This window comes from Pelodiscus sinensis, chromosome 15 (genome assembly GCF_052426305.1).
Source record: "Pelodiscus sinensis isolate ZL-2025 chromosome 15, ASM5242630v1, whole genome shotgun sequence".
Classification (NCBI taxonomy): Eukaryota; Metazoa; Chordata; order Testudines; family Trionychidae; genus Pelodiscus; species Pelodiscus sinensis.
This window is the reverse complement of record NC_143066.1, coordinates 38,471,348-38,484,530: the sequence shown is the minus strand read 5'-3', so window position 1 is coordinate 38,484,530 and position 13,183 is coordinate 38,471,348. Positions and strand designations below refer to the sequence as shown.

Genomic DNA, 13,183 nt, shown 5'->3' with positions numbered 1-13,183 from the left:
ATACAGCAATTGCTTTGTTATGACTAGATTATGTGCTAGCACCAACAGGGTGCTCAGCATTTTCCAAACCAGCCGGCTCTGAAGCGTTTACAACTCAAATGAAACAAACGGTTCTATTTTCACTGTAAAAACCCAACAGGCCCATCCCAACTCTCCAACTTCTGACTGTTCTTCATTAAGAACAGCTAGGACTGCTGCCCAAAGCAAGCATCCGTATTGTGAACAACTGGATTTGGTTACATCTAGGCTATCCTAGACCTATAAAAAAACTGACCCACTTTGAAACACAAAATACACATGTGATGTTGTTGTCTGGTGAATCCACCATGCAAGCTGCCACAACACTGAGTATATCTTTTGGATCATAATATCCCAACACAGCTTAATTCACAGAATCCTAGGGTTGGAAGAGACCTAAGGAGTCATCAAATCCAACCCCCTGCTAAAAAGCAGGGCCAATCCCAACTCAATCATCCCAGCCAGGGCTTTGTCAAGCCAGGACTTAAAAACCTCTAGGGATGGAGAGTCCACCCGCTCCCTAGAGAACCCCGTTCAGTGCTTCCCCACCTGCCTAGGAAAATGTTTTTTCCTAATATCCAACCTAGACCTCCCCCACTGCAACTTGAGACCATTGGTCCTTGTTCTGCCATCTGCCACCACTGAGAACAGCCTCTCTCCATCCTCTTTGAACATAAGAACAGCCATACCAGGTCAGACCAATGGTCCATCCAGCCCTGAATCCTGTTTGCTGACAGTGGCCAATACCAGGTGCTCCAGAGAAAGGGGACACAACAGGTAATCCTCATGTGGTCCCTCCCGTCACCTGCCTCTGGAGAAACAGAGGCCAGACACACCATTCCTACCCATAATGGCTAATAGCCATTGATGGACCTACCCCCCATGAATCTATCTAGCTCTTTTTTGAACCCTGTTAAAATCCTAGCCTTCACCACATCCTTGTGGCAAGGAGTTCCACAGATTGACTGTGAGCTGAATGAAGATTTGGAACCCTCTTCCCCCTTCATGGAATTGGAGGCTTCTATCAAATCCCCCCTCACTCTTCTCTTCTGTAGCCTAAATAAGCCCAAATCCCTCAGCCTCTCTTCATAAGACATGTGCTCCAGCCCACTGATTCGATAACACCCACTCCTTATATGTGCAATCTCACGCTGAAGTATCAATTTATTCTTTCCACGTAGCAATGACGTTTTGACCTAAAACATGTAGCATTCCATTGGGCCAGATCTTGGCTTAAGTTGGCTTCAGTAGCATGAGGCCAACTTACACCAGCCAAGGTTCTGACTTGCCAGAACAATTCTAAGCAACGGAAACACGAACACCAGCTACTTTGACCAAAGGGATATATCCTCTTGTCCAGTCCCCAAACAAAGGTCTCATTGGTAGCAAGCATCTCTTCATTTCACACCATTCAGCCTTGACCGTATTGCCTTTGGCCAAAACCAAAAAGGGGGAAAAGCAGATGTTCTCCCATCAACATGATGGCACAGTCCATGGCCTTACCCTTCCCTCTTTGGGAAAGCCAACGTTACAGCTGGTGGTTGGCTTGAATACACCTTTTCCTCTTTGAATGCACGGACTCGGATTGTACCTGGCTCCTGTTGCTACCTCATCCTCTCCTCCCTAATGTCTCCATGGAAATGGCAGCCAGACCCTGACTCAGTTTCTTTCTAAAGTCACATGGTGGTCTAGAAATTATTGCACAGTTGAAATATTCTTTCCTCAGCAGATGGAGAATCTGTTGAGGCAAGTACTTCGGCATGTGAATAGCTTTACTCCTGTGAGTAGCTCCAAAAAAAGGAAATTGGCCCTGCTCGGAAAGGTAAAACGACTCCTATGTGCATAAATGCTTGTGGGATTCAGGCCCAAAATATTCTTGAGACATTTATTGAGTCTCGCATAACTCATACATACTCATGGCCACGTTATCAGCCGGAAGACGTTACAAAGGGAATCCCAGTCTGAGCGGCAGCTAAAAACGAAATGAAAAAGAAAATCCCACTCATGTCTACAAGTCATTGCCCCTGGCGGATTGTAGGAGATTTTTCTCTTCTGCAGACAGGAAGAAGAGACGCAGACACGTTCCTGGATTGGTTACATCCCTGCCAACACTAAATGGAGAACATTAATTCAGAGCTACAGCACCCACGGGATGCCGAGACATTCAAAACAAGGAAGGGATTTAGAAACCAAATGAAAAGGGATATTGTATTTAGATAATAAAATTAAGATCATAAAAGCGATTTCCTGGAAAGTAATGTCACATTCTATTATATGCAATTAAAGCGGGACGAGGACAGTCATTAAGTGGCAGCCAACTAATAAATTGCGCTGCAGAGTTAGAAGCCCCCGAACAAAATCCCCGAGCTTCTAACATTTCGGATATGCCAGCTATTCAAACATGTGACAAGTGAAGGCCTGTGTCAGCCATGACAGGCTTTGGGCCTACTTCTGTCAACATGCCTGTGTTTCCCTGGTGCAAATCCTGCAGTTATGCTTCATAATGGAAAGTTTCTCAGGAAGCCCCATGTGAAAGAAGGTGCCATATGTCAAATGCGATGAGGTGCAAAGAGGAACCTGTCACAGGCAGCACAAAGGGATGGTAAATTTCTTCCCCCAAACCTCACTCGCTTTTCTGCAGCTTGTCAGGCGCTGGATCTCTCAGTTTCTTAACTGACCACCTTCAATAAAGTGCAAAGCCAGCTCTCAGCCCTGCTGCTCTAAACGTCATTGGGCAGACTTGAACATTGGACAAAAATAAAATAAAAGGAGTAAACGATAATTCAGAGATAGGAGGAGCCTGGTTTTATTTGAGCAAACCCAGTTTGAATTCCAAAACTTTTTTCCTGGAATACAAGCCCCTAATTCCTCATCCCCTTCCCATTCCCACGCTATCTACCCAGGGCGATCTAATGAAAAAAACAACAGCAACAACCAAGCCCAACCTTTTCCTAGCTAAACTTTTTTGTATTAAGGGCAGAAAAAACACCCCTCTCCCCAAGAGGTAGTCTAGGACATGTGGGTGCTCTGTACGGGTACGTCTAGACTACTCCCCTCTGTCGACAGAGAGATGTAGATTAGGCACGTTGAAATTGCTAATGAAGTGGGGATTTGAATATCTCGCACTTTCATTAGCAGGGCTCAATGACCGTGGTGAAAACCCACTCGCCAGCCCCGCACCACGCATGCGAAAGACCCGCACTGCGCATGCACGCACCGCCGGTAGACATGGCGACCAGCTGAAATCTACTCGCCATGGGTGAGTAGATAAGCAGTTTTGTCAAGCCCTGTTCATTGGCATAAACACGGCTGCCACTTTTTTTTTTCGAAACGGAGCTTTTTCAAAAAAAACCCCGGCAGTCTAGACTAAAATGAGGTTTACAGGATCTTTCGAAAAAGGGTAGTATTTTCGAAAGATCCGCATCTAGACTGCCGTTATTTTTCCGAAAAAAGCTCAGTTTCGGAAAAATGTGGCGGCCATGTTTATGCTAATGAAGCACAAGATATGTAATCCCCCCTTCATTGGCAATTTCAACATGCCTAATCTACATCTCTCTGTAGACAGAGAGGTGTAGTCTAGACACAGCCAGTATGTTATATATATTGTAGGTTATTTTTAAAGATAGTTGCTTAAGGTTAGGCCCTTCAATCCAGTTAGGCACCTAAACAAAGGTAGGTCTACACCAGGGTTCCCTGTAAGAAAGATTCTAATGTTGCCCAACTGATCAGCAGAGCACTCTCACGTAGGTTTGTGTTTTTCTTTGTGGTGCACATTCAAACATGCTTTGGTGTACATAACAAAATTTATTTTGTGCATAGATGGATAAGATTAGTTGGAACACAGTGACTATCCTAGCACAGCTACATTTTCATAGCCTGAAGTGCAGACGTAACGGATGATGACAATTTTTTTTTCTCCTTGTGGTCTAGGAACACCACCTCCCTTAGGGTATGTCTACACTACCCTCCTAGTTCGAACTAGGAGAGTAATGTAGGCATACCGCACTTGCAAATGAAGTCCAGGATTTGAATTTCCCGGGCTTCATTTGCATAAGCGGGGAGCCGCCATTTTTAAAACCCCGCTGGTTCGAACCCCGTGCAGCGCGGCTACACGGGGCACGAACTAGGTAGTTCGAACTAGGCTTCCTAGTTCGAACTACCGTTACTCCTCATTTCACGAGGAGTAACGGTAGTTCAAACTAGGAAGCCTAGTTCGAACTACCTAGTTCGTGCCCCGTGTAGCCGCGCTGCACGGGGTTCGAACCAGCGGGGTTTTAAAAATGGCGGCTCCCCGCTTATGCAAATGAAGCCCGGGAAATTCAAATCCCGGACTTCATTTGCAAGTGCGGTATGCCTACATTACCCCGCTAGTTCGAACTAGCGGGGTAGTGTAGACATACCCTTAGTGCAATTAGCTATGTCCTCTAAAGCTCTCTTCCAGGGCTTCCAACAACACAGCTGTGTCTGCACTGGAGACTATGTCAGCATAGCTGCATCTCTCAGGGATTTTTTTTTCAACCCCCTGACCAACACGATTATGCGGCCGTAACATTGCAGCATACACCAGTCAGAAGTGGTCTTGTTTTCAGAGGCGCTGAAAACCAGAACTTCATTTGTTCAGAGCAGGGAATCTGGAGCCAGGGTCAGGGCTACGTCCCAGGCAGTCTGAAAGAATTGGGGTTATCTGCTCAGCATCCCGACTGAAGAAACGAAGATCAGTCTAGGGCCAGGCCAGGTCAAAACCACAGTATCAGAGTTTATTACCCAATTGAGCATGTGAGGCAAGAAGAGGGGCAGGCTGGGCTAAGCTCTTGTACCAAGGTCAGTAATGCTTTGAAGCCAATGACAGTAAACCAAGATCAGGGTCAGAAGTCAGGGCAAGACTGAGAGTCTGGAATTCAGGCACGTCACGGCAAGGAAGAGTTGGAGGCAGAAGCAGACCAGAGCTCTGCATTGCTCAGACAACCCCCAACAATGGCCTCCGGGTTTATATGGAGACTGCCAGCCAATCAGGGAATCACAAAGGTCTGTCATTCATGTCCCATAGGGTGGGACTTCCTCCAGGTCTTAACCTCTCAGTACTTTTTTGTGGCAGCACTTCCTAGCCCCCTCGTGGCAATAAGGAAGCAGAGCCTACAATCCCCAGTTCTAAGCCGGGAGGTTCTTAGAGCCAGAGCCTCTGGGTTTTACATTCACCTTTCACTTTGCTGTGGGCATTTAGTGCCTTTGAAAACCAGACCACTGATTTAAGTACCTCGCAATATATATTCAGGTACCTAACTTTGGACATCCACAGATGACACTGCTGACCGCTGCATTGACATTATTGGTGATGACTTACCCTCCCTTCCTTCCTTCCTTCCTTCCTGTATGTCTAGACTACAGAGCTTTTCTGGGATATCGGAGGTATCCCGGAAAAACTCTGCTGCGTCCAAAGAATCCGCCTGCTTTTCTGAAAAAAATTTTGGAAAAGCAGACGCATTTTTCCGGCAGGAAGAAAGGATGTTCTGAAAGAGGGTTTTCTTCAGATTTTTCTTTGTAGTATAGACACAGCTTCTTTCTTTCTTTCTTTCTTTCTTTCTTTCTTTCTTTCTTTCTTTCTTTCTTTCTTTCTTTCTTTCTTTCTTTCTTTCTTTCTTTCTTTCTTTCTTTCTTTCTTTCTTTCTTTCTTTCTTTCTTTCTTTCTTTCTTTCTTTCAGAATCTGAACCCACTTCATGCAGACTATTTTCCCAAGGCTTCACTCAGAAGGAAGGATGCTAAGAAGCGGGTAATTGACTAATCGTGTCATTGATACAACTTGTACAGACGACACGATTAGGCGATAAGGCGAGGCACTCAGAAGGAGCTACCCCTGCTGCGACTCTGCAGTTTAAATGCAGTAGGAGCTGGGCGTGTGGGTCCTACTACATTTAAACTGCAGCACCACAGCAGGGGTAGGTCCAGACTGGTGTGCCTCTGCCTCTCCTGCCTCTTTCCCTGCAACACGGAGACGGTGCTGGGGGAAAGTGGCTTTTAAGCCGCCGCCTGCTTTCCCACCTTTGCTGCCTCTTATCCAGAGGCAGCAGTGGCAGGCAGGGGGGAGGAGGAGGAAAGTCGCTTACATCCCTCCTCAGAACACATGCAATGTAGCTGGACAATTCTAGAAAGGTTAAGGAGCTGCAGCAGGAGCTGAAATGGAAAACGTTGGGCAATTTCCAGCATCTTCCACTGGGCACTTCAATGTACCCAGAGTTCAGAACAGAGCGGAAGTGAGAGGGCAAAACCTGTGGAGAGCAAATATGGTCTCCTGGCAACGGCAGCGATGTTAGGGTTCTGTGCTCAGCCATTTGAGACTGGGGAAATGGGGGAATGTGTGAAAGTTGCCATTTTAGTCGACATGGAGGGGAGGAGTCATCCAGGGACTCCCAGAGCTAAAAGCAGAAGTCTCCACAGTCTGAGCTAACGAGCCAGCCTTGGTAGCTGGGGATAGTAATAAACTTACACCTTCTGTGAATCACGTGTGGCTAGGGTTGCCAGATGGTTTCACCAAAAATACCAGACTCAGGGGGAAAAAAAGCGCCCGGAAAATGTTGTCAAGCAAAAAAAAAAAAAAAAGCACCAGGCCGCCAAAATGCAGTCGTGGCCCCTTTAATTGCCGGGCCCTGCCCCTGCCATGTGTCTGTCAGCCGCCAAGCTGGAGAAAAAGCAGAAAATACCGGATATTTTATATATCCAGTATTTTCTAAATTTCTTTACCGGGCAGAAGGTGCAAATACTGGACTTTCCAGTACAGTACTGGACACCTGGCAACCCTAAGTGTGGCAGGAGGTTAAGGGGGGAAGGGGAGCGCTGTGTGCAGACACGAGCACACAGCATCAAGTAGGCATTTACACACCAGGGCATTTTCCTACTGCCAGTGGGGGAGGGGGAAGGACATGAGGTTTAATTAGTGGAGGTGTAATTAATGGACGTGTGCTTAGAGGGCTTTGAATGCCCAAATACAACTGTAACTCCAAGTGTGACAACATAAGAGACACACCTTGGGGACCTCTTGTTGAATTAAAAGGAAAAAAAGATGCAAATAGGCCTGCATTTATTCTTTCTTCTGCTCCTCCCCAAGCTGTTTGGATTGATCTCTGTCACTCGACATGCCAGGTCTGTGTGTGTGATCATGCCAGATCTAACGGGTGTGTGACAGTACCAATCAACACTATCATTGCCTACACCTGCATACAATGCACCAGTATTTACCCCGGCCTCGCTTGTTTTCAAACCTGAGAACACTGAGGCTGTGTCTACACTGGCATGAATTTCCGGAAATGCTTAAAACGGAATACTATTCCATTTTCAGTTTTTCCGGAAAAGGAGCGTCTACATCGGCAGGCTGCTTTTCCGGAAAAGCCCTTTTTCCGGAAAAGCGTCTGTGGCCAATGTAGACGCGCTTTTCCGGAAAAGAGCCCCGATCGCCATTTTTGCGATCGGGGCTTTTTTCCGGAAAAGACTACTGGGCTGTCTACACTGGCCCTTTTCCGGAACAGTGTTCCAGAATAAGGACTTATGCCCGAGCGGGAGCAGAATAGTTTTTCCGGAATAGCGGCTGATTTTGTACAGTAGAGCATCGTTGCTTTTCTGGAAATTCAAGGGCCAGTGTAGACAGCTCGCAGCTTATTCCAGAAAAGCGGCTGATTTTCCGGAATAAGTGGCCCAGTGTAGACACAGCCTTAGTGTATTAAAGCCTCAGGGAAATTCCTATCTTGGAAAGGAACTGACGTTCCCTCACCTCAGCGCTGTTTCTTGCTTCGGCAAAACTCCCCATTATGCTCGGGAGTGAGCGGGTTGATTCTCTCTCGATATCCACAGCCCTTCCAAAATACAATGAGATTTCAACCAAGCACTTCCACTCAACCTACTGCAACTTTATTTCAACCTATGCACCGGCTTGACTTTTAACCTTTGCCATCTTCCTGCCACGAGATAAGCGTGCCTAATGCCGATTACATGAAATTCCAGCCCAAAAGCAGAACCTGAAGGCTATATATAAAACCATCGTCAAAGAGAGCTGCTTACATCACTGCAGTAGAACAAGGCTACTCAACACACGGCCTGTATGTTTGCAGCATGCAGGTGGGAGCCAAAACAAAAATGTAGTGAGTATAACTCTTCTGCTGATATGCATTTCCATAGTTAAATTCCTGGACTGTCATTGCTCATTAAAAGTACTGTCATATGGGTGGAAATCAGGTAGATGTTCCATTTTATTAAGATCAGCAGAACTGACCGACTTAAATGGGGCCTGCGTGTTGTGTAGTCTTGCCTTAATCTTTGTATGTCTGCCCATCAGTGTGAAAGACGCTATTTGCACATATTTGCATATATATTTGCATGTATATGCAACCACGCTTAAGTTGCGGCCCTCAGCATGTGCTGTATCATTGTGGACCCTGAGGCTTCCAAAGTTGAGTAGCCCTGCTGTAGAATCTAAAAGGCATCTAAATGAAAATTCCACGAAGATAGAAAATGGAAGGGAGGAAGCAGGTGGAGGAGAGACAAGAAGATGATGGAAAAGGCCTATAACAACATTTTCTGGGCCGGTTCATGTTAGGTAAGTGTTCCCAAGCTTAGATTTTGCAACGTATGTTGTAAATATTAATGGGAATATAAATAACACTTGGAAGAAAAGAATAAAAAGACTCAAGAAAAAGGGTCAAGAAAGAAAAGAGTAAAAAGACTCAGTTCTAGGCACCACGTTTCAAGAAAGATGTGGAGAAACTGGAGAAGGTCCAGAGAAGAGCAACAAGAATGATGAAAGGTCTAGAGAACATGAGCTATGAGGGAAGAGTGAAAGAATTGGGTTTGTTTAGTTGGGAAAGGAGAAGACTAAGAGGGAACATGATGGCGGTTTTTAGGTATCCAAAGAGGTGTCACAAGGAGGAGGGAGAAAAATTGTTCTCCTTGGCTTCTGAGGCTAGGACAAGAAGCAATGGGCTTAAACTGCAGCCAGGGAGGTTTAGGTTGGACAGGAGGAAAAACTTCCTGTCAGGATGGTGAAACACTGGAATAAATTGCCTAGGGAGGTTGTGGAATCTCCATCATTGGAGACATGTAAGAGCAGGTTGGACAGACATCTATCAGGGATGGTCTAGATGGCGCTAGGTCCTGCCGTGAGGGCAGGGGACTGGACTTGATGACCTCTCGAGGTCCCTTCCAGTTCTAGTGTTCTAGGATTCTAGGATTCTAAGATCCCATACTGCAATTTTCCACAGTGATACAATAATACCACCTGTTCGCAGGTGACATGGGGGGAGGGGGCCGGGTGGTGAGATACTGGGAGGAATTCTGAAGTTCTTACTCAGCAAAACTCCCCATTAAACCAGATGCCTGGATTGCAACTCAGGGAGAAACACAAGGTTTAGTCCAAAGGGTTGGCAGAAAGAAGGCCCTAGAGTCTCGCCGTGAGAGCAGGATGGCAAAACTGGGTTCCAGCCTTTCACATTCATTGTATGACTTTGGGCAACTCATGTAACTTCTCTGTTCCTCAGTTTCCCCATTTTTATAGTAAGAGTAATGATGCTTGCCTATCTTAGTATCACTCTGGGAGATCTTTAGGCGAAAATTACCATATACATTCAAATAGTTAGCAATTATTATCACTGAGAAATAAAACGTTTCCCTAAAAGTGAGCCACCCGCACCCCTGAGCTTAAACCTCTGTTCAACCACATTCATTTTTCCATTTAATTTTAAAAAGCGATCTCTTATTGACACGTACATACATTCCTTGAGGGATGGACACACAATATTTTGGTTGGAGGTGCTTCTCTTCCAGTCATAAAAACAACTATTGAGTGACTTTAGCAGTATGTGTTGTTAATTTATTCTAATTCACCAGAAACAAGCTGGAAAGCTATTTTTAAATAAACCAGGGTTTCAAATATTTGTTTTCCCATGTGAGTATGCAATAAATCCACAGTAGTTACTGTATATTCTTTGTAATCCCTGGACTGCTCACTTAGTCAGGCCATTAAAAACCTTATCATGTTGTCCTAAGAGCAGAGCTTACTTATCCTGATAAAACTCCAAAACTGGACAGTCACATTTTACCAAACTACATTCCCCCTGCAGTTCATCCTTCTTTACTGCCCTAAAGTGCTATGACGCGTTCCTGTGAGCTGTAGTGTTCCACTGCAGAGGTGGGTGCATTTCAGTGATGGGAGAAATGTTCTCTGCAAGGATACTATCTGCAAATTATATGAGGGCTCTTTGGAATGAAAAGGCAAAATATGATGCAATGTTAGCAATCAGAAATAACAAAAATGGAGAATGTTTTCAAAATGAAACGTAATGGAAACAAAGAATAGTTTACTCAGGAAACATTGGCCTCTTTGTGCTTCCTCGGAACAGTTTACAAGTGTGGACAGGTATGATTATCACCACTGTATGAATGGGGAAAATGGGGTGCACAGAGGTTAAATGACTTGCCCAAGTCCACTCTATAAGTCAGTAGCAGAGATGTTAGACCCTAATATCCCTGACTCCAAGCCCACTCTGCTACTGCACTGGCCCATGTTACCTCTATTGGTCAACAAATTATTAATCCAAAGTGGACATTCTCCCCCTGTTTGCGAGCCATTAGAAAATACCAACAGGTACCTGTTTGTCTTGCTATGTAAATGTGGTCTGTTGATTAGCACAGTGGACAGGGAGATAGAAGAGCTGGGTCCCGTCCTTGGCTCCACCACTAACTCCCTCTGTGAGTTTGGCAGAGTCACTCAACTACTGTGCCTCAGTTTCCCCATCTAAAAAATTGGAGATAGCTCTCTACACAGGACTATTGCTACTTTTGAGATCCGTAGCTTAAAGCCCCTCTATCTAAGAGCAAGGTGTTACCCTATTTCTGTAATGTAACCACCACCAACTACAACACCAGATGAAACAAGCGGGGGGTGGGGGAGAGGGAGAATGTCTATTCCAGGGGGCAGAGCAGTTTCAAATGGTTTGTTCCCTGGCTTTCCGTTGTTCATTCTAGGCCACAGAACTTACAAACCTCAGTTCATTGAAGGTACGCACCTGGAACGCAGCAAACCACATGAGCCAGTCCAGACGGTAGTGGTACGGTGTGATAAGGCACGGCCTTCTCTTCAACCCCCCAGGCTTACATTTAAATTCATACTCCTCCCAAACCGCAGTGGGATCATTGGGGTCCAGGCTAGACGTGCCTTGGAAGATGACCTCGGTTCTCTCCTTCGTGATGCTGTGAGAAATAATCATTGCATTGTTATTTCCTCAGGCTGTGCCAAATCTTAGCTACTGGCAAGTATAGTACGTACTCCATTAGCCTCATGTTTCTTTTAACCTGCCTTTGGCCTTTTTGGCTACGGGGAAATGCGGCAGCAGCTTAATAGTCTATGTGAGTTACTTCTAAGGCCCCCGCCCGTACCATCGTATTGGAGCATTTCACCATCTTCAGCGTGTTTACCCTCCCCAGGCCCTGGGGATGTAGGGCTGTGCTACGACCCCCATTGTACGGGTGGGGAATTGAGGCACTAGGAGACTAAGACCTGCCCGAAGTCTCACAAGGCCGGGCCATCAAGCGCCAGCAATGCCCCTCTGCCAAAGATACTGGCCGAACCAGACAGCAGAGGCTTAGCAACGGTGTTACGTGCCCGGGGGCAAAGGCAAAATTTGCTTCCCCTCCGGCCGGGGCCCCGAACCTGGCACAGGTCTGAGCCCAACCCTGGGGGAAGAAGGGGAGCTTGTACTGCGTTTCCCCCTCCCCCCCCAGTTTGGAGCCGGGTCCCCACAAGCACTCACCTGCCGGCGGAGACGGAGGAGGGTTGGGCTGGGGGCAGAGAGGCAGGGAGGAAGCTCCAGGCACTGGCTGTGGGTGGAGGAGGAGCAGGCGAGCCGAGGGATGACAGGGGGAGTGGAGACGGACTAAATTGGTACCTCCCTAGTGTGGTGCTCGGGGGCAACTGCCCCCCATCCCTCCCTCGCTACACCCCTGCTGGGCAGTCTCCGAGCCAAAGGATAAATGGGCAGAAGTCAGACATCAGAAATGGGAATGCACAGTAGGGGAACATTTTAACCTGCCTGGTTGCTCAGTCATGGATGTAAAAGTAGCCATCCTTCTACAAAACCAATGACACAGAGAGAGAGCGGAACTGGCATTTATCTACAAATTTAACAGTTTCCCTGGGCTTGAACAAAAACATTAGCTGGGTATCCCATTATAAAACCAGCCTTCCCTATTTTTAACACCCCACTAACATCAAAAGCTAAGGATCGGACACGTCTAGCCCACTCAATTAGCCTCATTCTCATCGGCACTACAATCAACAGGTACATTTTTCTCCTCTCTCTCTCTCCTTTTTCTGTTATACATTCTGTGCTCCCCCCTTTTTTCCCCCTCACTCCAGCTCATCTGAAGAAGTGGGTTTTGCCCACGAAAGCTCATGGCTCTATACATATATATTTGTTAGTCTCTAAGGTGCGTTAGGATTATTCATTTCTAACGTTATAGACACACACGGTGACCCCCTCCAAGGCAGAGCAGGGAATCCAATCCCAGTCCAACCGTACGATAAGATTCTCTGCCCTCCTTCATTTCCAGTATATCCCTTTAGCTCAGCCAGTCAGTCAGCCTAAGCGCAGCACGTGTTGCGGTGTGAAAGGCTTCGCTTTGTGACCGCATGACTCGTGTGGCCTAGCGGAGACGTGGTCAATCACAAACCTGATCCAGATTTTCACAATGCCCCAGGAGCAAAAATGCACACGTGCCATCTGCACGTGTGGCTGCCCGAGGGTATTTGCACGTGCCATTCCATGTGCCGCTGTGACAGATGCGCGCACAAATTATCCGCGTGCATTCTGCCAATCTTGCTGGTGGCCTCCAGCAAGAGAGACCCCAGCTGCAGGGTCAGCCGAGAGGCTCCCAGCTAGGACGAGCGCAGCACAGCCCTTCTGCGGCCGGCCTCCTTGAGCTGCTGGCCACGGAGCATGAGCCTCGGCTGGGGCCACGGGCAGGATACACACATGGCATGTCCAGCCTTAGCTGGTTAGGTCTGCTCTGGAATGTGGCAGCCAGCTGACATGCACAACCCACCCCCTAGGGAGTATCCCCGAACAGATGATTCATGGGGCACCTTTAGCAGCTGTCTGTGCGTGCCCAAGCATTTCGACAGCCTGG

General features: G+C 46.9%; 1 protein-coding gene across 4 annotated transcripts in view; it reads right to left on the bottom strand.

Annotated features, from left to right (window-relative positions):
• The window catches only part of LMF1 (lipase maturation factor 1), a 441,609-nt gene that overhangs the window by 35,954 nt on the left and 392,472 nt on the right, over nucleotides 1-13,183 (bottom strand). For all 4 annotated transcript variants that reach the window (XM_075899803.2, XM_075899802.2, XM_014569758.4 and 1 more), the window contains one exon: nucleotides 11,065-11,248. In XM_075899803.2, coding sequence (XP_075755918.2) covers nucleotides 11,065-11,248 — 184 coding nt within the window. The remainder of the gene's footprint in view (nucleotides 1-11,064; nucleotides 11,249-13,183) is intronic.